Source organism: Nicotiana tabacum, chromosome 5 (genome assembly GCF_000715075.1).
Source record: "Nicotiana tabacum cultivar K326 chromosome 5, ASM71507v2, whole genome shotgun sequence".
Classification (NCBI taxonomy): domain Eukaryota; kingdom Viridiplantae; phylum Streptophyta; class Magnoliopsida; order Solanales; family Solanaceae; genus Nicotiana; species Nicotiana tabacum.
In genome coordinates this window covers 3,913,328-3,940,363 of record NC_134084.1, presented here as the reverse complement: position 1 = coordinate 3,940,363, position 27,036 = coordinate 3,913,328, and the positions used below count along the sequence as shown (strand labels likewise).

General features: G+C 37.8%; 2 protein-coding genes and 1 long non-coding RNA gene across 5 annotated transcripts; 2 read left to right on the top strand and 1 right to left on the bottom strand.

Moving 5' to 3' along the window:
• The first annotated feature begins 910 nt into the window (after positions 1 to 910).
• LOC142181316 (uncharacterized) lies at positions 911 to 1,492 on the top strand. The gene has a single exon (XM_075254337.1). The coding sequence runs from the start codon at positions 911 to 913 to the stop codon at positions 1,490 to 1,492; it is 582 nt and encodes a 193-aa protein (XP_075110438.1).
• A 4,933-nt stretch (positions 1,493 to 6,425) lies between these two features.
• LOC107804196 (uncharacterized) lies at positions 6,426 to 26,977 on the top strand. 3 transcript variants are annotated; one of them, XR_012709354.1, is made up of 5 exons: positions 6,426 to 7,097; positions 12,291 to 12,464; positions 12,573 to 12,638; positions 17,198 to 17,384; positions 26,728 to 26,977. It is a non-coding gene; the product is annotated as an uncharacterized LOC107804196 (long non-coding RNA). The 3 variants fall into 3 exon arrangements; XR_012709355.1 differs by having other exon boundaries at positions 6,427 to 7,097; positions 26,740 to 26,975; XR_012709356.1 differs by lacking the exon at positions 12,573 to 12,638 and having other exon boundaries at positions 6,432 to 7,097; positions 26,728 to 26,969.
• LOC107804195 (uncharacterized) lies at positions 7,871 to 12,071 on the bottom strand. The gene is made up of 3 exons (XM_016628036.2): positions 10,850 to 12,071; positions 8,712 to 10,712; positions 7,871 to 8,621 (listed from the first exon to the last, which is right to left on the bottom strand). The coding sequence occupies exons 1-3, from the start codon at positions 12,069 to 12,071 to the stop codon at positions 8,278 to 8,280; spliced, it is 3,567 nt and encodes a 1,188-aa protein (XP_016483522.2). The 3' UTR covers positions 7,871 to 8,277.
• Positions 26,978 to 27,036: the final 59 nt, after the last annotated feature.

Here is a 27,036-nt window from a genome sequence, read left to right as displayed (position 1 = left end):
CATATTTCTTTCTTATATAATTGTTTAATATAAAATTATTTTATACCTTTAATTTTTAAATAATATAAATTATAAGCAAATATTGTACAAAGATCTGTGAAGTATATTTCCATATAGGACAACATGAATTTAACCGTGAGAAGGCCCTAGCAGAAAAGCAACAACACAAGGAGGAGAAACAACAAAAACAAGGAAAACCATTCAAGCAACAGAAGAGGAAAACACAATGGAAAGTAAAATCTGCTATTGAGCAATCAGAAGTACTAGTACAACAGGAGATAGGGAGAGAACAGAATGGGGCGACAAGTGAGAAGCTGCAGAAGCAACAAGAAGAACAGAAAAATGCAGAATAGAATACTGAACAAGAAAAGGCATTCCAGCCACAACAAAGATCCAAAGGAAAGCAGAAGATGAAAGTACAAATTTAAAGCAAGAGAGCTCTAAATGACACTGAGATAGAGAAGTTGTTAATGACTAACAGGTATAACTCTCTGAGAATACATGAGGATTGCAGCACTGCAAAGGTGACTAAAGGGATTAGCCTCAATGAGGAAAATCCACCATGATAATAAGCTCTTGGAATATAAGAGGGCTGAATAAGCCCTACAAGCAGAGAGAACTCAAGGCCTTTCTGCTGAAGCACAAAATTACTTTACTAGGCTGCCTTGAGACAAAGATAAAGCCTAGAAGTGTTAGCAAAGTTAAAAGTAAGTTTCGTAGGGATTGGCAAGTGTTTTCAGATGAGAAGACAAGTCCTATTGGGAGGTTATGGTTATTTTGGAAGGACAATATGGTCTGAGTCCAAATTCTGATGGTCACTACTCAATTGATTAATTGCCAAGTGAAGAAAAGAGGGTCACAATTCTCATGTTACATCACTTTGGTATATGGAAAGAATAAAGAGCATGAAATGAGGGAGTTATGGGATCAACTAAGGCAGATGTATAGTACAATGCAGGAGGCTTGGTTGGTAATAGGAGACTTTAATAGTGTTCTGTCTGTTAATGATAGAATTAATGGTCAACATATACATCAAGCTGAATTAGTGGATTTTCAAGTCTGTATAAGAGATATTGGAGTGGGGCAATTGAATAGAAAAGGCTGTCAGTGGTCATGGTGCAATAAAAGGGATGCAATAGATAGAATCTATAACAATATTGATTGGGTGTTTGGAAATACCTCTTGGCTTACAAAGTATAGTAGCCTAGAAGTTGTATATGAACTGCCAGGGATTTTTGATCACTCACCTATTGTGATAAACACTGAAGTGGTAAAGAACCACTTACAAAAGCTTTTTAGGCTTTACAATATTTTGCTATATCAAAGGGAGTTTAAAGAAAGTGGGAATAAGGTCTGGAACCAAAGAATTAAGGGGTATACTATATACTCTGTGTGGATTACGCTGCAAAGATTACAAAATAGAACCAGACAGATGAACAAGGAGATGAACTCATTGGAGAAGAAGCTTGTGAACTTAAGAATGGAGTTGTAGAATACTCAAAGGAAGCTGGATGATGACCCTCTCAACCAACATTTAATTGATCAGGAAAGAGAGTTGATTATACAGACTGAAAAACGGGAAGGGGGAAATGAACAGGTACTCATACAAAAGTGCAGAGCAATGTGGATAAAAACAGGAGATAGAAATTCTAAATTCTTTCATGCTCAACTAAAAAATAGGCAGACAAGGAACATAATTGCATCCATTTGTAATGAACAAGGAAGGAGAGTATCAGAACCAAAACAGATTGAACAAGAATTTAAAAGCTTATTGGGCACTCCAGCAAGTGATATCCCCTGTATTGATATTGAAACAGCTAGGGATGTACATTGCCTTACAAAGGAGCAACAATAATTGCTTATTGCCTCAATAACTATGGAAGACATTGATAAGGCAGTGAAGGAGCTACCAAATGAAAAAGCACCAGGGATAGATGGCTTTCCAGCAGAGTTTTTCAAAGAATACTGGCACATAATTGGAGGATAAGTCAAGTAAGATGTACAGGAATTTTTCAAAACTAGGAAGTTGCTTAAGAGTGTTAATTTCACAACAATTACACTAGTACCTAAGAGTGCTAGCCCAAACTCTGTCAAAGAGTTTCGACCTATTGCCTGCTGCACTACAGTGTACAAAATCATATCCAAGATTCTCATAGCAAAATTGAAGTTGGTAGTGAACTCAATTGTGGGACCTTCTCAGTCAAATTTTATAGAAGGGAGAAACATACTTGATAATGTCATTATTGCACACGAGCTGATCAAGGGATATACTCAAAAGAGAGTTCACCAAGATGCTGCATAAATGTGGACATAAGGAAAGCATACGACTCAGTAGAATGGCCTTTTCTAAAAATGATATTGATAGAGTATGGTATGCCTACTAAGTTTGTGGAGCTGATAATAAACTGTGTATCTACTGTCAGCTATTCATTGATACTAAATGGAGGGTTAACAACTAAATTTCAGGGGAAGAAGGGGCTAATACATGGAGATCCAGTGTCTCATTATCTCTTTGTATTGGTGATGGAATATCTGAATAGGGCATTGAAGAAGCTGAAGGATAACCCTGACTTTAATTATCATCTGAGGTGCTCCAAAAATAATATTACTCACATATGCTTTGCAGATGATTTGATCATGTGTTGTAGACCAGATATGATATCTATCAGATTGCTACTAGACAGATTCAATCATTTCTCAGAAGTGTCAGGACTTAAGGCTAATATGGAGAAGAGTGCTTTATACATTGCAGGTGTTACAAAGGAATTCAAATATATGATTTTGGAAGAGATGCAATTTACACTAGGGGAACTACCATTCAAATACCTTGGAGTACCATTATCCTCTAAGAAGCTGATAGTTCAACAGTGTATGCCATTGATTGAGAAGATCACAACTAGGATTAATTGTTGGACTACTAAGCTACTATCATACAATGGAAGGCTCCAATTGCTGAAAAGTGTAATCTTTGAAATGCAGACTTACTGGGCACATGTGTTTTTACTGCCAAAGAAAATTCTTAAGCTAATAATTTCAGCTTGTAAAACTTTCTTATGGACATGAAGGGGTGAGCCATCAAGGAGAGCTTTAATGGCATGGGACACAGTTTGTATGCCTTTCTCAGCAGGTGGGTTATGTAACTGACATTCATATAATGGAACAAAGCTGCACTGTATAAACTACTATGGGTTGTTAGTACAAAGAAGAATATCCGATGGATACAATGGATACATAGCTACTACATCAAAGGGCAAGATAGCATGATGATGTATACTCATAAACAAGCATGCTGGCTTGTTAAGAAGATTTTTGATATCAGATATTGGTTTATGGAAAAGTATACAAGTGTTGAGTTGCACAGATACTATAGAAATGGCAAATTTAGCATCAAAAAGCTATATATTGCTATGAGACCTCAATTTCAGAAAAGTTTGTGGAAAAAAGTATTAACTGGATCTAAAGCAATACCAAAATACAGATTCATCCTATGGTTACCAATACACAGGAAATTGACTACAGTTGATCGACTTGAGAAACGGGGAGTAACAGTAGCAAAGGATGTGTACTATGTGCAACAAAAGAAGAGGAGTCAATGGAGCATATATGGTTTGGATGTGATTATGCCAGGACAATATGGGCTCTACTGTTACAATGGCTAAATGAAAAACATTAGATTGGAAGCTGGGAAGAGGAGATTGAATGGTTGAAAAGAAGGACTGCTAGTAAAAATCGAGGTGAAATATTGATATTCCTATTCTCAGCAATGATGTACCATGTCTGGGCAGAGAGAAACAAAAGAAGATTTTAAGGGGAGAATAGTTGCTTGTAATTAGAGGATCAAAGATATTGCAATGGAGCTACATATAACAGGGCAAAGTAAAACAAAGTGGCACAAAGAACTGAAAAGGTTGAAGAATTTTCCTAGTTAATATAGTTCAATGTAATTGTATAGGAAGTTTTGTTAATTGATTAGTCAGATAGCTCTATAGATAGGTCAAGTTTTGGAGTCCAAAAGAACTAGCGGATGTAAATATTCTTACTTGGTTAAATAAAAATTTAACCAAAAAAAAAATACCAAATCTTACACTAAAATGGTGTTTGATGCCAAAATTGGTGTTGGATTGGAGATGGTCTTACAACATTTGATCAGTAAATTATTTAGAACTACAAAAAATAGTCAAGGTAGCTTGCTTCCATGTTACTACACTAGATGGGTATGTAGTCGTAATAGTTGGCCCAGAATGCTTCATTTCTTTACTAAAATACTATTTTGAATGAATGTGAAATCTACAGAATAAGTCTTTCATTCTACTTTTACTTATTTTATTTTAATCTCTTATATTTTCGTGTGTTTAATATTGTATAATTTTGCTTCCCTTAGTAAAAATCCTTGGCATTGAGACTTGTATTAATCACATGTAGGAAGTGAAACTATTTAAACTACAATGTTGCCGATAACAATGAATTAATTCACGTTAGATTGAAGAGCCTCTTATGTCCTTTGATCTTGTGCCCGTAGATTGTACTTTGTAGCTCGGTGGAGTGAGAATTTCAACGTTATGAGTTCTAGATTTTAGAACAACGACTTCAAATACTAATAACTAAGTTTTAAATTCAATATTTGTTTGAGAAAAAGTTAGTGATTTGGCGACACAAATACATTATCGTTTTTTATTAAAGTTTGATTCTATTATCTGTCGAGAAATGATTTAAGAATAAATCCTTACAATTTTCTCTGCATCTTCTGTTAAAATCTGTACTCTATTCTCACTTACTACAAATACAAATATAATTTCAAAAATTGCGGTACTCTACTTTTGGGGCCTCTTCAGTGTTGTAAAACATGCTATTTTATTTCTTAGGGATTGTTACCTAGTTATACTATATTAAAGAAACTTATTTATCTATGTTCTTTATATTTTAATTTGTAGTTTTTAATAAATATCTAGTTTTTTCTTACAAATTATATACATTGCCCTTTAAAAGGTTCCCACCCCATTATTAGTGCCTTCAGGGATTCAAGTACATCTTTTTCTTTTCTTTTTTTCCCCTTTCGTCTTCTCTCTCCTTTTTTTCCCCACATCAAAATCTCTTAATCTACGCAAAGAATATCCATCTTCTCTTTTCCCACCATTGTTGAAAACGCTATATTATTAAAAAATCATCAATTGTATTGTTCTTTTGCTTGGAGACTGGACAATACTAAAAATGAAGAAATATTCAGGAATTGTATGATAATTGTATGATAACTGTATCATAATTGAATTAGATACATCAATCCTAAAATATAATTGTATCATACCTGTATCACAATTGTATCTAACTTATATTTGGTATATTAATACCCAAAATAATACCTAAAACAATACTAATAAGTTAATATACAATTATCATATATTTGTGATACAAACTGTGAAATTCATCCGAACTCACAACTGCTCGTAACAATATATAATGAATATACAATTATCATACATTTGTAATACAATTCCTGCAATAATAATGATACATATACAATTATAATACAATCGCGATATATTTCTAAAAAATTGTGATACAATTATGATCTTCATCTTCTTCAAGTTTCAATCATAACTCTACACAAAAAATCTAATATAATCGTATTATAATTGTATTAGTATTGTATCGAGTATTGTTTTGTGTATTGATGTATCGTATACAAGTCACATACAATAAAGATTTTAGAAAGAAAGAAAACAAGATTTAAAATTTACGCACAACTTGATTCTAGACCAATATTCCGAATTTCGTCTTTATTATATCAATAAGAAATAGAGCTTATTGGTGATTAGTAAGAAAGAGAGAAATTGAAATTGAAAATTTAGGAAAAGGAAAAGAATAAAAAATTTGGGGATGGGGGGTTATAAAAATAAAAGAGAGATTTTAGGTGTTTATTAAGAAAGAGAAAAAAATGAAACAGAATATTAAATGTAGGGGAGGGTTATTGAAAATGGGGACACGCTAACATTAACGGATCTTGATTTTTTTTCTTTTTGTATGGTTTTGTATATAACTTGTAAATATAGATATACAAAGTAATTTACAAGGAACCTAAATAATAGTGGTAAGTGGGTTTCCATTGTAGTACAACTAGGTAAAACTCCCTTTTCTTATTTAATAGCTTGTTTAGATGGTTGTTGCCCATTGTATCGTATTGTATTGTATCTCAAAACAATGTTTATTTTAATTGTTTAGTTAAAATTGATTGTATTGTATTGTATTGTATTGTTAAATACATTGTTCCGGAACAATGAAAAATCTATTTTTATAAAATAGCCGATTTGATGTGGTGAGATTGTTTCCTATTTTTCTATCCAATTATGCCCAAACTTATTACTTTATAATTTTATTTCTCTTTATCTTTTTTTATTTTATTTCAATCCAAATCTTCTAACCTATAACCTACCTCTTCATTCCTTTTTTCCTTCTGCCACTTCCAACTCCATTGTCAGGTATAGTTATTGCCTTCCTTTTGTTTTGTTCTTTCTTCTACTTTGATTTTTAACTTCAATTCTAATTACTTCATCTCTAGTTAGCTATATAATATTGCTTTTTAAATCCCAATTCTAATTATTTTATGTGTAATTTTTGATAATATTTAAAATAATTATGAATATTTTAATAAACTTATCCGTTACAATATAGTAGGTACAATATAACACAATACAATAAAATAAAATAGGATAAACTATGGGTAACAATGAGGCAGGATCTCCGCGAAAGATTTCAAAAATATATTTTTGTAGCTAGTAAGAATTGAACCTATAACCTTATGTATATTTTGAAACCCGCTTGACCAATAAACTACACTTTTGGATTGTGTTAAAGGTGTTCAAAACTTAATATATAGATATAAAAAATAGATTTTGGACTTGTATATAATTTCCCCTGAATCCGCCCTGGTAACAATGACAAATCACTCCGGGCGGGAAACAACTTTTTAATTCTGATAACTGAATTCCACCATCTAGTCATTGGAAAACAATCTCACATTCTTCAAATTGAAAGTTAATTGGTTGGATTTGAAGGAAAACAGCCGCAAATTCCTCTCTAATCCTCAAATCGCACAACGTCAGGTATGAAATCCTTGAGCTCTTCTCTGTATTACCAAATTTATGAATTGAATATTTTTCCTAATTACAACATCTATGCATGTTAGAAGGAAAATAATCAGGCAAACTTGTTGCGCATAAGGTGTTTGGTCAATTGCCTAGATGAGTTCCTTTGCTGTGTGAATGATCTTTTAGTGGAATTCTGAATCAGTATGGTTGAGATCTATTTGTTTACATTGTTAAATGGGGAATCATGTTAGTTTTCGGGGACAGGTGATAATTTAGTTAGGTAGCTGACAAAGTTTGTATAGTTTAGGCGGGTTTTAGGCTATTAACTCAATTGAAATCAGTTGTACCGAGCCTTGAAAGAATCTTAACAAATGAAATATCTTTTGGTGGTTTGAAATCTTAAAATGAACTTCCAGTAGGTGATTTTGTGCATGATTTTTTGTAAACTTTCATAAGAAGGTACAGTACTGTAAGATGGGGGTGGGGTTTGGTGTATTTTCTGATGTGAATTCTCTCATTGTGTGAAGTTTCTTTTACTGAAAATTTGAATTATTTGTATAGACATGTTAGTTTGCAGTGACCTCCTAGCTGTTAGAAATATCTGTCGTAAAATTTGATGGTTTGCCGTCTAAAGAGTTTAGACTGAGTGTCGGAATTTCACGTATTTCCAGTAGTGTTGCTCAACTTAGACTTCAAGTTAAGAGAGCAGAAATACCCTCAATTCTCTATGTTATGAAGGATATTAAATTATAACATATTTGAAACTATTTTTTTTTTTTTTTTTTTTGCAAATATTTGCAACACACGAGTATTCTGGAATAAATGAATTTTAGGTACTTGCTCAACATGCAATAAGTTGAATCTTGATCTTCTTTAATCTCCTACAAGATCTTTCATGTCAATCCTTCCTTATGGAGATTTGACACAAAAATAGAAGCTAATCAAGATCCTAATTAGAATTACAACAACAACAACAACAACAATTACTATGCCTCAGTCCCAATCAAGATCCTAATTATAGCGGATTAATTAAAAGGACTGGGCAAATAGATTTAACAAAAGGAAAAGTCCCTCCTCACCTACAAATAGATGTTATGAATCAAACCAAACTATAGCTTATTTGAAGCTAAATATTATTGCAAATATTTGTTACACACGAGATGATTTGGAAGAGAAGTTTCTTATAAGAACTTGCTCAACATGCAAGAAGTTGAATCTTGATCGTGTTTAACCTCGCTACAACATCTTTCATGTCAATCCTTTCTTTAGGAGATTCAACACAACAATCTATTGCCACTTTCATGATGGAAACCACACAATCTAACTTTTTTATTAAGTGAGTATCCTGCGGCTTTATTAAGTTGGCATCGATAACTTCTCTTACTGCCTGTGGGAGTGAATTACTCACCCATTGCTTCAAGCTAAGATCTCCATCAAACATTTCATCATTAGGCTTTGTCCTTGTAAATATTTCCATCAACATGATTCCGTAACTATAAACATCGCATTTCGTTGACACCAATCCCTCCCGTCCATACTCTACAATCAGTCAAATTTTAAATTCAGCATTTACTGGTGGAATAAAGAAAAGAGAAATATTCAAAAGCAATTAATTAAGAGATTACTTACCCGGTGCAATATAACCCAATGTAGCTAAAGTTTTAGTGTATGAAACACTCTCATCTTCAGAAAGCAGTTTTGAAATGCCAAAGTCACTTAGGTGGGCGACCATGTCCTCATCCAACAAGACGTTACTAGGCTTCAAATCACAGTGAATCACGGGCAATGAGCAGTCATGGTGGAGATATTCCAATGCACATGCTACATCTATCATAATACTTAGTCTATTCTTGATGTCTAAGAAGTAGTTGTGCGAATACAACCACTTATCGAGGCTCCCGTTAGGCATGTACTCAAGTACCAAAGCCTTGAATTCATGGTTGGAACAGCTAGTGATGACTTTGGTGAGATTCCTATGGAGAATGTTGCGCAAAACTTGGCATTCTGTATCAAAACTCCTAAATGCTGCTTGCAATTGCAGATTGAACACTTTAGCTGCAATAGGAGTCCCATCTCTGAGGATGCCTTTGTAAACAGAGCCGAAACTCCCGGAACCAATCAAATTGCTCTCGCTGAGCGAATCAGTTGCTTGGAGCAATTCATAGTATGAAATTCGTTCTCTTGTTGAGACGTCATACGATGATTCAGCTGTCTGCTGAGGATCAGTTCTTTTGCCTCTTATATACCTTATCCATACAAGCACAAACACGATAGGCATTAATACAACAAGTGGAATTCCGACCAGTAGAATTAGAACAAGTACTTTTTTCCTCTTGGATCTATGCTTTGAAGTACTAGTGGGGCATGGCAGAACACGAAATCTTGGAGAACCACACAATGCTTCATTGGACATGAAAGACTGACTGGAGAGGTTCTTGAACGGACCACCCGAGGGGATTTCACCAACCAACTTGTTGAAAGAAGCATTAAAATACTTGAGATTTTGAAGCTTCTCCAATGACTTTGGAATTAATCCTGAAACATTGTTATGAGAAAGGTCTAGAAATTCCAAAGCCGACATGCTGCTCATTGAGTCAGGTATTGATCCTTGCAATTTATTGTCTCTCAAAGAAAGATGTATTAGATTTTGCAAGCTACCAATTCCTCCAGGAATGCCATTTGAGAGTGTATTCATTGATAGATCAATATATATCACAGTCTTTAAATTTCCGATTTCCGGAGGTAAAGAGCCACCCAAGTTGTTTGAAGATAAGTCTAGCTTCAAGAGATTTATTAGGTTCCCTAAGCTTGCTGGTATGTCTGAACGCAGTTTGTTGGAACCTAGAAATATCTCCTGAAGGGAAGTTAAGTTCCCTATACAATTAGGAAGAGATCCTGAAAGTTGATTTTGGGTCAAGTGTAAATAACCCAAGTTCTGCAATTTACATAGATCGATTCCAGTAAATCCAGAAAGTTTATTGTGACTCAACTTGCAGCTCTGAAGGGATCTCAAGTTGCTAATTGTTGTGGGAATTGATCCAGTTAAGCCATTTTCAGAAAGGTCAAGCTCTAATAAGCTACTTAAGTTCCCAATTCCTTTTGGAATTTCCCCTTTAATTCTGCAATCAATAGCTCTAAACCTTAGAAGAGAAGTGGCGGAAAGGTTCCCTAAGGAGTCTGGAAGCACACCATATAGAGGGTTTGAAGATAGAAAAAGAAATTTTAAATCTCTACAATTTGACAAGGAAGTCAAGAAGCCTAATCTAGTGTCGCTCATTAAATTGTTTATTGCCAAGCTTAGGGACTGTAGGCGAGTCAAAAGTCCGAGGGAGTTGGGAATCAAACCGGTGAGTCTATTGAGAGAAAGGTCTAGACTAGTGAGTTTGGAACAATTGGAGAGAGAATGAGGTATAGTCCCATAAAGATTTAAGTTTCCCAGATGAAGAACTTCAATGTTGGGTAACGTAGAACCTATGTTTAATGGGAGGGTTCCTGTCAGATTATTGAATATAAGTTGAATCTCTCTTATCCCTGATATGTTGAAGATCTCCATTGGTAGCGAACCGGTAAACTTGTTGAAACTCAGATCAAACAACTCAATGAGATTGCTTACTTCTTTCGGTATTTCACCTGCCAATGTATATATGTATGTATAATTAGTAATTAAGATTTAAGGAATTTCTTGCTAGTAATGATTTAACATAGTTTGTTAATTTCGCTTTAGCAAGCTATAATAGCTGCAATATCCCTTTTGACTACATACATACCTGTAAGAATATTATTAGCAAGATCCAGAATTTGCAATTTTGTCAAATTGCCTACCTCCCTTGGAAAGGATCCAATAAGATTGTTGTGAGCTAGTACCAAAACCTGCAGCGAGGAGATATTGAATGTGGAAACTGGGATTCGACCAGAAATATGGTTTGTCTCCAGCCCTAAAATCACCAAATTATTAAGAATCCCGATTTCACTATGTATGGGTCCATCAAACTTGTTATCAGATAATGACAATATTTGAAGATTCGAACAGTTTGACAAGCTTAGAGGCATATGACCGCGTAGCTCATTCATACTTAGATAAAGATTTTCGAGCATTGGAAGATAATCACACATGTCAGCAGGTAGATTTCCTGATAAGGTATTATTTGTAAATGCAATGACTTCAATTCCAGAAATGTTGAAGATCGAGAGTGGTATAGAACCTGTAAGTTGATTAGATTCTATTACCAAAATATTTAGGTTTTGAAGTTTTCCAATCTCTTCTGGGATGTTTCCTTTAAGGAAATTGAGAGAAAGATCTAAAGTCATCAACATTGAGGCATTCGAGAGAGATGGAGGGATAGAACCTATAAGCTTGTTTCCAGCAAAGCTTAAAAACCTCAGATTTTCAAGATTTCCAATCTCCTTTGGGATCTGCCCACCTAAGGAATTGAAGGTCAAGTCCAAAGATTGAAGCGTGGAAATATTAGAATAGAAAGAGGGAATGGAACCATTGAAACTATTGTTTGCTAGATTCAGAACTTGAAGTTGGTGTAAGATCCCAAACCAAGAAGGAACCTCCCCGCTGAAGTTGTTAAAACTAATTTCAACAAATCTTAACCGACGCAAATGTGCCATTTCTTGAGGCAAATTGCCATAGAAATTGTTGCTGTGCAAGTCAATAGAAACAAGAAATGTGAGATTTCCGAAATCAGGGGGAATTGTGCCTGTAAGACCCATGTTGGAAATATTCAATGACCTCACTCTCTGGTGGCGAGAACCACAACCGATTCCAACCCAATGACAGACAGAAGTAGCTGGAGACCAGCTTTCATCCAAAAATCGAAAGGGGTCAGAAATTTGGGATTTGAAGGAAAGAAGAGCTGCTTGATCAGTGGTAGTGTTGGTGTGGGTCATGGCTAAACTAGCCATTACATAGTGAAGCAACAAGAGTGCTAAGAGAAAAGATTTGAAGGTTTTCTCCATAAATGCATAAGTTAGTAGTAACATGGCATGGCTAATAACGATGTGGTTTTGAGACTTTAAATGGTGGTAAGATCTCCTTATTTTCACAATTGTTAATTTACAAGTCTTTATAACTTTTACCTGTCTCAAAGATGTTTCTATGATGAAATTTTATTGTGAGAATAAAGGACACATTAATTTATTGTCTGTTATCATTTGAATCTTCAGTTACTTTGTTCCCTAACTTGTCTTCCTCATGTGCAGACTTAATAAGTCCACTACCTCATAATCAGTTTGATATCCAAGTGGTGAAACCACTCGTTTTAGAGAAATTTTCCAAGTTATGTGATGCATAAAGATGAGCAAGTGGATACAGCCAAATCAACCAATTCTTGCAACCATAAATATGACGGCAAAATTATGTAGGATTTGCATCAGGTATTTGCTTTTACATGTATTATTTTAAATCTATTCAATTTCTTAAATGTATTCACATTTTAGCCGAAGACAGCAATTTCAGACAGAACTGCCTTGCTTTGCGAAAAGTGACAGGTCAGTCTTTGAGATGGGCAGCGGCCAATGCCACTTTGTGGCACAAGTTGGGTGAGTTAGGTATTAATCACAATTTTTGTAGAAGTCAATTTTGCACATTTGTAAGGAAATGCCCTGCCATGACAAGAAAAAAAAAAGATTCTCATTGTTCTACATTGGAAAAGTTTGAAAAAAAGTTCAAGTGGCAGACCAAGAAAATAAATACTAGTGTTTGACTCAGAAAGGAGTCATCCACTAATTTTTATAACTAAATGTAAGGCATATGCTCATTTGGAAGGAAGGACTAATATTGCACCTCAATATTGATACAGCAAGAATGAATATAAACATATGCCAGAACTGAAGATAGAAAGTGACAATTTCCTGTTAGATCCAGGATTTTGCATTATATTCTCTTGAACCCGAGAAAACAAAATCATCAATTGAAACTGAATATATTGCATAACCAAAACACTAACAGGTGCTTAGTCTACTTCTAGCATTAAACAACAATCTACAATCACGAGTCTAGGTAATTTCTTCCAAGTCTTGGTGGACAGAATTACCTGATATTCTATAGAATTAGTCGAGATATATGCAATTTGGCCCCGACATCATGGTTATAAAAGTCACGAGTCTACCTTTAGGCACATTCCTTCAAAATTAAGAAAGATATTAGACGGTTATCTGACATGGAAATTTAGGTAGTTACTCTAGAAAGCATGAAGCTTCAAGATACAACAGTTATCTTACGCCATGAATATTATTTTGAATATTTTGTTAGTAGATATTTTACATATGAGTCCGTATGTTATGGAAGCTGGAGACAATATTTTGAGTATTTTATTGGTAGTAAATATAATGAAAATATCTCATATAATAATATTCTTACAGAAATTTGTGTGACTATTAGTGAAAGGTTGTTCTTGGCAGTTGAATCGGGCGCCGTGCACTACGAAAATATAGTTTATTTGCGGAGGTTATATTTACATTTAGAGGCGGTCAACAACGCCCCCTAATTAAATATAGAGGCTCGGAAAAATTTCCATATTGCATCTACTATTAGTTACTCTACTGAGAGCATTACAACAACAACAAGAACAAACCCAATGTAATCCCATAAATGGGGTATGGGGAGGGTAGTGTACACAGACCTTACCCCTACCTTATAAAGGTAGAGAGGCTGTTTCCGATAAATCTACTGAGAGCATTGAAAGTAGAAATTAAGCACTTTAGAAACAACAAACCCAGTGTAATCCCACAAAGTAGGGTCGTGGGATAGAGTATATGCAGACGTTACCCCTACCTTTTGAAGGTAGAGAGGTTGTTTTTGATAGACCCCCCATTCAAGATAAAAGTAAAAGAAGTAGATACAACATGTAGTAACATCAACAAGATACGGTAGTAGAGAGATATGATAATAGAATAATCGAAGCGAAAGCATTAACATAAGGTTAATATGAAGGAATGAAAATAAAAGATTAATACTAATGCTACTGACATGCAAATGAGACACTCCCGCCTAACTACTAACCTTCTACCTTAATTTTCAACCACTACGCCTTCCTATCAGGGCCGACTCTAATGTGTTGAGTAGTAAGGCTTGTGCCTTACGCCTCCAAATTTTGGGGGCCCCATTTTTTTTAAAAATAATAGGTTTACAGGTATTTTAAAAAATAATATTTAGTACTTTCAATACAAAAGTAGAGTTTTAATATAAAAAAAGAAAGCTCTTTAGATACATAAATAAAGTAATAATTTGACTTTCTTAAACATGGGTATGAATAATTTTCCCAACGTTTCAATTTTTTACTTCTTACTCCTTCATTGGATAGCGTGTAACAATTTTACTCTCCCTTTTTTAATTTGTCCAAGTCAATCTTTGTTTTCCCGATCTCTTCATATTTTAGAAACCCCTACATATTTTCTGTCTTTCTCTTTAATATTCTTACTCACCTTCTTTCTTCAAGAAATTTAAAAGAAATCGATTATAAGAAAAGAAAAGAAATCTTTCTATGGCTCTATAAATTTTTATCTAAAATTAATAGTATCCCAAGAAAGATTAAATGAGTTGCTATATTATCAATTGAAAATAAATTATTAGGGAAAATCGATTATAAAAAAGATTATTAACACTTTGTATCTCAAAAAGTTAGAAAAATAGACTTTAAATAAAAACAATATCGTATAGCTTTCTTTTAAAAATTTAGGCATCATATTAAACTTTAGATTTAGGCCCCGCATATACTTGAGCTGCCCCTGCTTCCTATCCAGGATCATGTTCTCACTTCTCAGTAAGCTGAGGTATGCCATGTCATGCCTAATCACCTCCCCCAATATTTCATAGGCCTACCTCTACCTCTCCTTTGCCCCACTATGACCAACCTCTCGCACCTTCTCACCGGGGCATCTATACTCCTCTTCACATGCCCGTGCCATCTAAGCCTAGCTTCCCGCATCTTATCCTCTATAGGGGCCACTCACACCCTGTCTCAGATAACTTCATTCCTAATCTTATCTCTCCTTGTATGCCCACAGATCTATCTCAACATCCTCGTTTATGCTACCTTCTATTCTTTCTTAAGAAAACCTCAGTGGGGCGTGCCCCAACCATAATCCAAGCGGGCCCAATGAGAAGAGACCCGCCCTCCCACTCTCTCTCATTTATTCAGCGAAAAAACTACATAACGGGGGCTCTTCCGTTCAGAGGTCTGTTGCATATGGGCGTTCTTGACCGGCCAACACTCCGCTCCATACAATATAGTTAGTCTAATCACTACTCTGGAAAACTTACCTTTGAGTCTTGGTGGTACCTTCTTATCAAATAAAACCCCGAAAGTGACCAATCCGCTCCGCTCCGATGCATGACATCCTCGTCTATCTCTCCGAAATCATAGATTCGAGGTACTTGAAACTCCCTTTCTTGGGAATTACTTGTGAATCTAGCCTCACTTCCACGTCCTCTTCCTCGGTCACGTTACTAAACTTACATTTCAAGTACTTTGTTTGTCCTGCTCAACTTGAAACCTTTTGACTCGAAGGTTCGTCTCCATACCTCCAGCGTTGCATTAACACCAGCCCGCGTCTCGTCAATCAGTACTATTGGATGTGAATAATATGCACCATGGCACCTCCCCTTGAACGTGCCGCGTTAGAACATCCATCGCTAAGGCAAATAAAAATGGGCTAAGAGCGGATCCTTAATGCAAACCCATCACAATTGAAAAATATTTCGAGTCCCTTCTCACCGTTCAAACCTAGGTTTTAGCACCATCATACATATCCTGGATCACCCTAGTGTAAGCTACATGCACACCTCTAACCTCCAAACATCTCCGTAGCACCTCCTTTAGGACTTTGTCACACGCTTTCTCTAGGTCAATGAACACCATGTGCAGGTCCCTCTTCCTATCCTTATACTGCTCCACCAGCCTCCTAATAAGGTGAATGACTTCAGTAGTCGATCGCCCCAGCATAAATCCGAACTGGTTCTCAGAAATAAAAACACTCCTCCTCACCTTTGCTTCCACCACCCTCTCCTAGATTTTCATTAAAGCAATTTAGAAGTACCTAATTAACAGAATCATGTAGAATTAGTTAACATGCAGTCCTTCGAAAAAGAAATTATTTTCCAACTCATATCAAAAAGCCTAATTCCTATTCTGACATACGCTCCTCTATTGTAACTTGGCTATTCTCATAATTATCATAAAAAATTGTTCAAATTCTTGTTGTTGGTACGACTTATTCTCATATATTTCTACTTCATTGACATCTCCCATGTCAAACAAATCTCTTGGCTTTAGATGTACAACGAGTCAACGACTCAAAAAAGTCGTTGTAATTTGAATACGGACTTATGAGGTGAGGATTTCCCTAGCCATATAAGGAGACCAAGGACCTCAAATCCCTCCGATGTAGGACAACTCAACCCCCCTTCCTCCCTCGCTCAGGCCTCTGAAGCGTGGACAACGTAAATGGGGGCCCAACATCGGTAACAATAATTGGGATGAGTCTGGCTCTGATACCATGAAAAGAATGGACCTTGAGCCTAACTCAACCCCAAAAGCTAGCTTATGAGGTGAGGATTGCCCAAGCCGTATAAGGAGATCAAGAACCTCAAATCCCTCCGATATGGGACAACTCAACAGGACCTAGTCAAGTAATTTGATTTATGTTGAGGATGTTGAAGATTTGAAATTCTTGGATTGGAGAACACCTTATTCAGATCACTTCTCGAACTTGAGTTTGAGCGGGAAAATGACAAGTAATCCTTACAGTGGAAGGGCCCTACATTCTGAAACTTACAAGGCCGTCTAGAATAAATAACATTCATCATTTGAAAGCCAAGAAGTGCAAAATGAACATTTGGTCTGACTCACTTGGATTTGTGGCATCACCACAAGAACATAATCATAAACTCAAATTGAAGTTTTTGGATTCAAATTCATAAGTTCAAAGTGGAGATAAAAGAATTAAATTGGTTTATATGGTGCCATGACCATAATGTGGTGCCATACTGGAGACAGATCGTGTTTTCCTTAAATTCATGTCTGATTTTAACTTTTTATTTTTAAGTTTCTTTTAGTATTTTTTGTCATTCTACTAATTTCCATCTTATTTGAAATTGAATTGCATAGGTTGAGGGGATTGGAAGGCATAAAAAGTGCATAGAAAAACACTGAACTTACTGCCAACGTCTCTTTTTGTCTCAAACACTGAATTGAAAGTTGTTTGTTGGATTATTTCAAGGAAAAAGTCATAAAGGGATAGACAACAACCCTATCTCCTAGTCCTCTTTCATCTTCAAACCGCACAACGTATCAGGTATTAAAATCCCCAACTCTTCTCTATATTACTATCATTATGAATTGAATATTTTTCCTAATCATAACATCTAATGGGTCAATTTCACAAATGGTAGTATGACTTTTTTTCATCAAAGTCATATAACTATATTTTCTCACACAAAAATCATTAAATTTTCAATAACAACAACAACAATAACCCAGTAATAATCCCATTAGTGGGGTCTAGGGAGGGTAGAGTGTACGCAGACCTTACCCCTACCCATGAGGGTAGAGAGACAGTTTCCGGGAGACCTCGGCTCAAAAACGAAAGATCTGTAACAACAGTAGAAAACATACAAATAAGATCAGCACCGTAAGTGACAACAAATAAGTGGGAAGGACAATAACTATGGCAATAATAAAAATTAGAAAAATATAAAATAAAAGTAAAAAATTAATAATAATAATAAACAAAAAATAGAAAGTGTGATGGAACAATAACCGCCAGCTGTCCTATATAAAACACTATCAGACTAGCCGGAACAACGAAGAAAAACGCTCAACCACCCCCTAACCTACAACCCTAATGCTCGACCTCCACACCTCCCTATTTAGGGCCATGTCCTCGGAAATCTGAAGTTGCGTCATGTCTTATCACCTCGCCCCAATATTTCTTAAGCCGCCCTCTACCTCACCTTGTACCTGTCAAAGCCAACCGTTCACACCTCCTAACCGGGGCATCTGGACTCCTCCTCCGCACATGCCCGAACCATCTAAGTCTCGCTTCTCGCATCTTGTCCTCCATGGGAGCCACGCCCACCTTCTCCCGAATATCTTCATTCCTAATCTTATCCAGCCTAGTGTGCCCGCACATCCATCTCAACATCCTCATTTCGGCTACTTTCATCTTCTGGATATGAGAATTCTTGACTGGCCAACACTCCGCCCCATACAACATGGCCGGTCTAATCACAGCTCTATAGAACTTACCTTTAAGTTTCAGTGGAACCTTCTTGTCACACAAGACTCTAGACGCTAACCTCCATTTCATCCATCCCATCCCGATACGGTGCGTGACATCTCCGTCGATCTCCCCATCTCCTTGGCTAATAGACCCTAGGTACTTGAAACTCTCTCTCTTAGGGATGACTTCTGAGTCAAGCCTCACCTCCCCGTCCGCTTCCCCCGACACATCGATAAATTTGCATTCCAAGTATTCCGTCTTGGTCCTACTCAACTTGAAACCTTTAGACTCCAGGACCTGCCTCCATACCTCTAGTCTTTCATTAACACCGCCTCTCGTCTCATCAATCAGAACTATATCATCAGCGAACAACATACACCATGGCACCTCCCCTTGAATATGGTGTGTCAATACGTCCATTACTAGGGCAAATAAGAACGGGCTGAGCGCAGATCCTTGGTGTAACCCCATAACTACTGGAAAGGGCTCCGAATCACCTCCTATAGTCCTATCCCGAGTCTTAGCTCTATCATATAAATCCTTTATCGCCCTAATATAAGCTACCAACACACCCTTCACCTCCAGGCATCTCCAAAGAACGTCAACCTTATAATAAGATGGATAGCTTCTGTAGTAGAGCGACCGGGCATGAACCCGAACTGGTTTTCTGATATAGACACCGCCCTCCTTACCCTCCCTTCCACCACCCTCTCCCAAACTTTCATGGTATGACTTAGTAACTTTATACCCTTATAGTTGTTACAATTCTGGATGTCCCCTTTGTTTTTGTACAACGGAATCATCGTACTCCACCTCCACTCATCTGACATCCTCTTCGTCTTGAAAATAACATTAAACATCTCAGTCAGCCACTCCAAGCCTGCTTTACCCACATACCTCCAAAATTCAACTGGAATCTCGTCTGGTCCGATCGTTTTGCCCCGACTCATCTTACGCATTGCTCCCACGACCTCCTCCACCTTAATACGCCTACAGTACCTAAAGTCTTGGTGACCCCAACTCCCCTAACACAATGTTTCTGTCCCCCTCTTCATTCAGAAGTCTATGAAAGTACGACTGCCACCTCTGCTTAATTTGGGCCTCTTCCATCAATACCCGACCTTACTCGTCTTTGATGCACCTCACTTGATCCAGATCACGAGCCTTCCTCTCTCTCGCTTTAGCTAGCCAAAATAACTTCTTGTCCCCACCTTTACCCCCTAGTTCCTCATACAACCGCCCAAACGTAGTAGTTTTAGCCTCCGTAGCCGCTAGCTTCGCTTCCCTCCTAACTTCCTTATATCTTTCTCTGTTCGCTCTCCTCTGCTCCTCTTCAGTGCTCTCCAATAACTTAAGGTAAGCCGCTTTCTTTGCTTCCACTTTACTCTGGACCACGTCATTCCACCACCAGTCGCCTCGGTGCCCGCCTGAGTACCCCGTCGAGACCCTTAACATCTCTCTCGCTGCCTCCCTTATACAGTCCGATGTCGCCGTCCACATACCGCTAGCATCCCTACCACTCTTCCAGGCTCCCATAGCCGCCAACCTTCCCTCCAACTCCTGCGCATTTTTCTTAGTTAAGACTCCCTACCTGATCCTCGATTGCCCCCGTACAAACCTCTTCTTCCTCTTTATCAAGATACCGACGTCCATCACCAGGAGCCTACACTGTGTCGTGAGGTTCTCACTCGGGATCACCTTACAATCCTCGCACAACCCCTTATCACACCTCCCGAGGAGAAGATAATCAATTTGAGTCTTAGCCACCATACTCCGAAAAGTAATCAAATGTTCCTCCTTCTTCGGATAAATAGAGTTCACGATCACCAACTCAAAAGTTCTAGCGAAATCCAACAGTGACGTACCTCCTCCATTCCTAACCCCAATGTCGAAGCCACCGTGCACCTCACCATAGCCATCAACAGATGATCCAATATGCCCATTGAAATCCCCTCCTATAAATAACTTCTCAGTAGGCGGAATACCCCTACCACCTCATCCAAAAGTACAGGTTGTATCTGAGATCTGAATGATTAAGATTCAGACCTCCATTAAGTGCAAACAAATGAGACCTCAGAGTGCTTCCTCCAATTACTAATTTAATCGTCATCAATCTGTCACTCACCCGCCTAACCTCTACCACTAACTCTCTAAGATCCTTATCCACCAAAATACCCGCTCCGTTCTTGCCCTTCACGCCTCCGGAGTACCACAACTTATACCCGTCGGCATTCCCCGCCTTCGATCCTGCCCACCTAGTCTCCTGAACACAAGCTATACTAACCTTCCTTTTCTGGAGAATCTTCGCCAGCTCTATAGACTTACCCGTCAACGTCCCTATATTCCACGATCCAATTCTCAGCCTATATGCACCCTTGCTCCCCTTACCCCCTATGTGCTCCGTCCCAGCCCCTGACCCTTGCCTTAACCCCCACCTCGCCACCCTCCCTCCCCGAGGACATGACCCTACACTGCCATTACAGACCACAGCTGCTATACCTACCGAAGTCTATGAAAAAATAGGAATATAGGTCCACTACCAAAATGACTATGCTAACTATGTACTACTACCGCAACAAATCAACAAACACAAGAATGAGAGAAATAGGAGGCGGGAAGTACCAATTCCCGCAAATACAACCTGTACTTTTGTCTTTGTTAGATATGTACATAATGTAGTCTTGTCCCACATTGAAATATGAGTAATATGTCCTTGTATAGTATAACTATAAATAAGGACCTCTTGTATTGTATTGAACACACAATATCAATATATCCTATTTTCTCAATATATCATATTTTCTCCCGTGCCTTCTCACATGATATCAGAGCTATCGTGAGAGATTTATCGCTGTGCATAAATTCGAGCGATTCCGGGAAGTGAAATTAGTCACGGGAACCCTTTTTTCCGGCGATTTTTCAAAGTTGTTTTGCGTCTGCTTTGTCTCGGTCAGTGTTGTGCAAAATCCAACACTACCACAAGAGTAGAAACTGTCCGGCGACCAAACCCCAGTGAAAATCTCCGGCGGTACTGTAGCTATCGGAAGAAACTTTTCCGGCGAAGTTCCGACGTCGCGTGGGCCACCTTGCGGCCATTTTTTGGCGACGACTCTTCAGGACAGATTGTTCTCCTTGCAATTCCGAGCCTACCCATCCAGGTTACACCAAATTCCGACCACTTTTATATTTTTCCGACGTGAACAGTGATTTCAGAAGAGGACTGCCGGCCATTTTTTGAAAAAGTTTCTTCAGAACAGTTGGGTCGTCTGGCAATTCCGATCCTACCCCTACTGTTTTTATTTCATTCCGACCACTTTGAATTTTTTCCGATTGCTACAGTATTTCTGGCGTGAATAGTGTTTTTCACGCATAACAATGTTAAGTTTCCGGCGCAGAAACAGTGTTTTCTTAGCGATTTCTTCAGTTTTCCCAAAGGAGTTACTAATTTCCACTATTTCAAGTTAACCCTACTACTATTAATTGTAGCGACATGGGAACCGATACTTTGAATTGTTGGATGGTTTCTTCAGCGGATTATTTTGAGTTTCTTCAGTACAAAGCAGGTAAACAGATATCTTTTGAGATAGCTTCCGTTGTTCAAACAAGTAATAGCGTGACTTGTGTCTCTCAATCTTCATCCTCTGAGTCTTGGGTCATTGATTCAGGTGCATCGGATCATATTTTTGGTAACAAATCTCTTTTCACTACTATTTCGTATTCTCAATCTCTTCCAAGAGTCACAATGGCCAATGGGTCTCAAACCATGGCAATTGCAATAGGTCAAGCAAGCCCAATTCCTTCCTTACCTTTAGATTCAGTTCTTTAATGTCCCTAATAGTACTTTTAATCTCATAGTTGTTAGTCGCCTAGCCAAATCACTTAAATGTGCCTTTTTATTTCTTGATGATCATGCTTTTATACAGGAACGCAATACAAGGAGGATCATTGGTACCGGGCGTGAATCAAATGGATTTTATTACCTTATCCTTGCTAAATTACATGGACTCACATCCTGTCTTCCATCACCAACTTGTCCTGTTACTGATTCACCAGCTTTATTACATAAACGGTTGGGACATCCCAGTTTGTCAAAATATCTCACTTGTCAGCTCTAGAGTGTGAGTCATGTCAGCTCGGTAAGCATACTCGCTCTTATTTCCCTCGACGTATTGATAATCGAGCAGAGTCACCTTTTACTTTAGTCCATTCAGATGTTTGGGGTCCTAGTCGGGTCAGTTCTACATTAGGATTCAGCTACTTTGTTAGTTTCATTGATGACTATTCTAGGTGCACCTGGACATTTTTGATAAAAAATCGATCTGAGTTGTTTTCTATTTTCCAGACCTTTCACGCTGAAATTCAAAATCAATTTGGGGTTTCTATTCGCACATTTCGTAGTGATAATGCCCAAGAGTATTTGTCTTCCCCATTTCAGCAGTTTATGAAATCTCATGGGATTATTCATCAAACATCTTGTCCATACACATCTCAACAAAATGGGGTAGCTGAAAGAAAGAATAGACATTTTATTGAAACTACTCGTACCCTACTTATACAATCTCATGCTCCGTTGCGTTTTTGGGGGGATGCAGTTCTTACATCTTGCTATCTTATTAATCGTATGCCATCTTCAGCTATCCAGAACCAAGTTCCATTCTCTGTCATGTTTCCCCACTTACCTTTGTTCTCTCTTCCACACCGTATTTTTGGAAGCACTTATTTTGTCCATAATCTTACTCCAGGAACAGATAGGTTAGCTCCCCATGCTCTTAAGTGCGTATTTTTTGGTTTCTCGAGAGTAAAAGGGGGTATCAATGCTATTCTCCTGACCTCCAGCGGTACCTTATGTCCGCTGATGTTACCTTTTTTGAAACTCAATCATACTTCACAGGTCCAGGTAATCACTTAGATATTTCTGAGGTACTACCAGTCTTTCTTTTGGAGATTCAGTCACTATCTCCCATCCATCTTCCTCTACATCTCCAGCTCCACCATCTATAGCTCCCATTCCACCATCTATAGCTCCAGTTCAATCACCTATAGGTCCAGTTCCTCCACATAATCCAGTTCAACCTTCTGCAGCTTCGCCACTCTTGACTTATCATCCTCGTCCACATCCAGCATTAGGTCCAGGTGATTCACGTCCTGCATCAGGTTCTGTATCTACTGCGGACTTGTCTCCTCTTAGTCAACCAATTGCACTCTGCAAAGGTGCGGTTCACACTTAATCCTAATCCCCACTATGTTGGTCTTAGTTATCATCGTTTGTCGTCACCTCATTATGCTTTTATATCTTCTTTGTCCACTATTTCTATTCCTAAGTCTACAGGTGAGGCACTATCTCATCCTGGATGGTGACAGGCTATGATTGACGAGATGTCTGCTTTACATGCGAGTGACACTTGGGAGCTTGTTCCTCTTCCTGCAGGTAAGTCTACTGTTGGTTGTTGTTGAATTTATGCAGTCAAAGTTGGTCCGGATGGCCAGGTTGATCGGCTTAAGGCTCGTCTTGTTGCAAAAGGATATACTCAGATTTTTGGGCTTGATTATAGTGATACTTTCTCTCCCGTGGCTAAAGTAGCATTTGTTCGTCTTTTTTTGTCCATGGCTGCTGTACGTCATTGGCCTCTTTATCGGTTAGACATTAAGAATGCTTTTCTCCACAGTGATCTTGACGAGGAAGTTTATATGGAGCAACCACCTGGTTTTGTTGCTCAAGGGGAGTTTAGTGGTTGTGTATGCAGATTGCGCAGGTCACTATATGGTTTGAAACAGTCCCCTCAAGCCTGGTTTGGTAAGTTCAACACAATTATTCAGGAGTTCGACATGACTCGTAGTGAGGCTGATCACTCTGTGTTTTATCGGCATTCTGCTCCGAATCTGTGTATTTATCTGGTGGTTTGTGTTGATGATATTGTTATTACTGGCAACGATCAGGATGGTATTACTAACCTGGAGAAACATCTCTTTGAGCACTTCCAAACTAAGGATCTGGGCAGTCTGAAGTATTTTCTAGGTATTGTGGCCGCTCAGTCTAGCTCAGGTATTGTTATTTCACAACGGAAGTATGCCTTAGACATTCTTGAGGAGACTGGAATGATGGGTTGCAGACCTGTTGACTCTTCTATGGATCCGAATGCTATGCTTCTGCCTGGACATGGGGAGCCTCTTAGAGACCCTACGAGATATAAGAGGTTGGTTGGAAAATTGAATTACCTCACAGTGACTAGACCTGATATTTCTTTTCTGGTGAGTGTTGTAAGTCAGTTTATGGATTTTCCCTGTGATAGTCACTGGGATGCAGTTGTTCGTATTCTTCGGTATATAAAGTCAGCTCCAGGCAAAGGATTACTATTCGAAGATCGAGGCCACGAGCAGATTGTTGGGTACATAGATGCTGATTGGGCAGGATCACCTTTTGATAGACGATCTACATCTGGATATTGTGTTCTAGTAGGAGGTAATTTGGTCTCGTGGAAGAGCAAGAAACAGAATGTAGTTGCTCGATCTAGCGCCGAAGCCGAATATCGGGCCATGGCTATGGCAACGTGTGAGTTAGTTTGGGTCAAGCAGTTGCTCAAGGAGTTAAAGTTCGGAGAAATTAGCAGGATGGAACTAGTGTGTGATAACCAAACTGCTCTTCATATTGCGTCAAATCCGATATTCCATGAGAGGACTAAACACATTGAGATCGACTGTCACTTTGTCAGAGAAAAAATACTTTCAGGAGATATTATTACAAAGTTTGTAAAGTCGAATGATCAACCAGCATATATTTTTACTAAGTCTCTTACTGGTTCTCATATTAGTTACATGTGTAACAAGCTCGGTACATATATGTGTATGCACCGGCTTGAGAGGGAGTGTTAGATATGTACATAATGTAGTCTTGTCCCACATTGGAATAGGCGTAATATGTCTTTGTATGGTATAGCTATAAATTAGGACCTCTTGTATTGTATTGAACACACAATATCAATATATCATATTTTCTCAATATATCATATTTTCTCCCGTGCCTTTTCACAGTCTTGGTATATTCCTGATACTGTGAAAAACCGAAGTTCTGCCCTTGTTCTTGGCGCCTCTGTTGTCTTCCTAATGTCCCGGCGATGATGCCTGACCGCTACTGCCCTTGGAAACCTGCAAGGGTTCGAAGAAATGGCTGCCTGGAGGTTTTGGTGCCGCTGGTTGAGGACTGAGTGTCGTTACCTGTGTGGGTCGTGGTTGCCGGAGACTGGTCTATGGTGTTTGGGTGTTTGCCGGAAGACAAGATCTAGAAGGGGGGGGGGAGGAGAAACAGAGAGAGAGAGATCGCAGAAGGGGGGGGTGGGGGAGAAGGCAGAAGGAGAGAGAAAGCAAGAAAAGAGAGAGAGAGAAACATATAATAAATAGGAGAACACAACTTTCTGATAGTATTTTCTTATTTCACGTTCTTTATTTTTTATTTTCAGTCTAATAAATAATAGCCCAATTAAAATAGGAGAAACATATATTTTTAGCCGCTCTAAAAAAATAATAGCTGATAAAAAATATATTTTTGTATATATGCGCATTACATACGTATAATATACATATTTTATATATGTTTTAGCTAGCGAATGCAGTTAGTTTCGACCGACCGACTAAGAAATGGAGAGTCTATGCCTTGAATGAATCAGTAACAACGGATTAGTGGAATGAGGGATCAAGAGACGGATAGGGAGGGAATGACCTATCAATCATTGGTTGACCTTCCCTTGAACCAGTTTTTATATTTTCCCCTTACAATAGGAATGACTCAACCCCAACCGACCTAATACCCATATATATAAATTAAAATAATGCTTAAAGTGAATCTTTCCCCCAAAAAATAACTTAGTTTAGAATGCATATGGATAATTAGAAAACTGCTGAAACAATAGTGCTATCAATTTGAATAAAAATCTTTAAGAGAAAAATAAAAGATAGAAGTAACGTATTTTGGAGGATTCACTTTTAGTACTATTTTAATTATATATATGGTTATTGTCGAGCCGGGTTGGTTCATTTCTATTTTAATTAGATTATTATTTACTGGACTAAAAATAAAAAGGAATAAGAAAATACTACCGGAAAGTTGTATTTTTCGGTTACTATGATTTTTGTGTGAGAAAATATTTTTATATGACTTTAATGAAAATAAATCATAGTTATACGACCGTTTGTGAAATTTCATGCTAAAAAGGAAAATAATTAGGGAAACATGATATAGTGCTTGTTTTACTATGAACTTTCATGAGTAGGTACACTCTAAGAATGGGGGTGGTTTGGTGGATTTTCTGATGTGAATTCTCTTACTGTGTGAATTTTCCTTTACTGAAATTCTGAATCACTAGTCAAGAGATGTTAGTTTACTGTAGTAGGGCGTAGTCAGGGCTGACCACCTAGTTGTCAGAAATATCTGTAGGAAGTCTTGATGGTCTGCCGTCAAAAAGGTCTGCGATGCGCTTTTCTCTGACGATCCTTTTCGCACCGATAATTCGTGTACTCTTCAGAGGACTTTCCAACAGATATGTCCGTCAGAGTTTCGCGTAATTCCAATAGTGTTGCTCAACTTAGACAAGCAGTCAGAAATTTGTGTAATTCCAGTAATGTTGCTCAACTTAGACTTTAAGTTGAGAGGGAAGAAGTATATCCTTGATTCTCTATGTTATGAAAGATACTAAATTAAAACATATTTTAATCTAAATATATTTTTTTTGGC

What these genes read in the sequence shown, in the direction of transcription:
- LOC107804195 (XM_016628036.2), bottom strand. Translation starts at nt 12,071, where the DNA reads ATGTTACTACTAACTTATGCATTTATGGAGAAAACCTTCAAATCTTTT. An exon ending in TGCTAATAATATTCTTACAG is followed by an intron (nt 10,713 to 10,849) that starts GTATGTATGTAG and finishes ATACATTGGCAG; the next exon opens with GTGAAATACCGAAAGAAGTA. An exon ending in ATTGGGTTATATTGCACCGG is followed by an intron (nt 8,622 to 8,711) that starts GTAAGTAATCTC and finishes GACTGATTGTAG; the next exon opens with AGTATGGACGGGAGGGATTG.
- LOC142181316 (XM_075254337.1), top strand. Translation starts at nt 911, where the DNA reads ATGAGGGAGTTATGGGATCAACTAAGGCAGATGTATAGTACAATGCAG.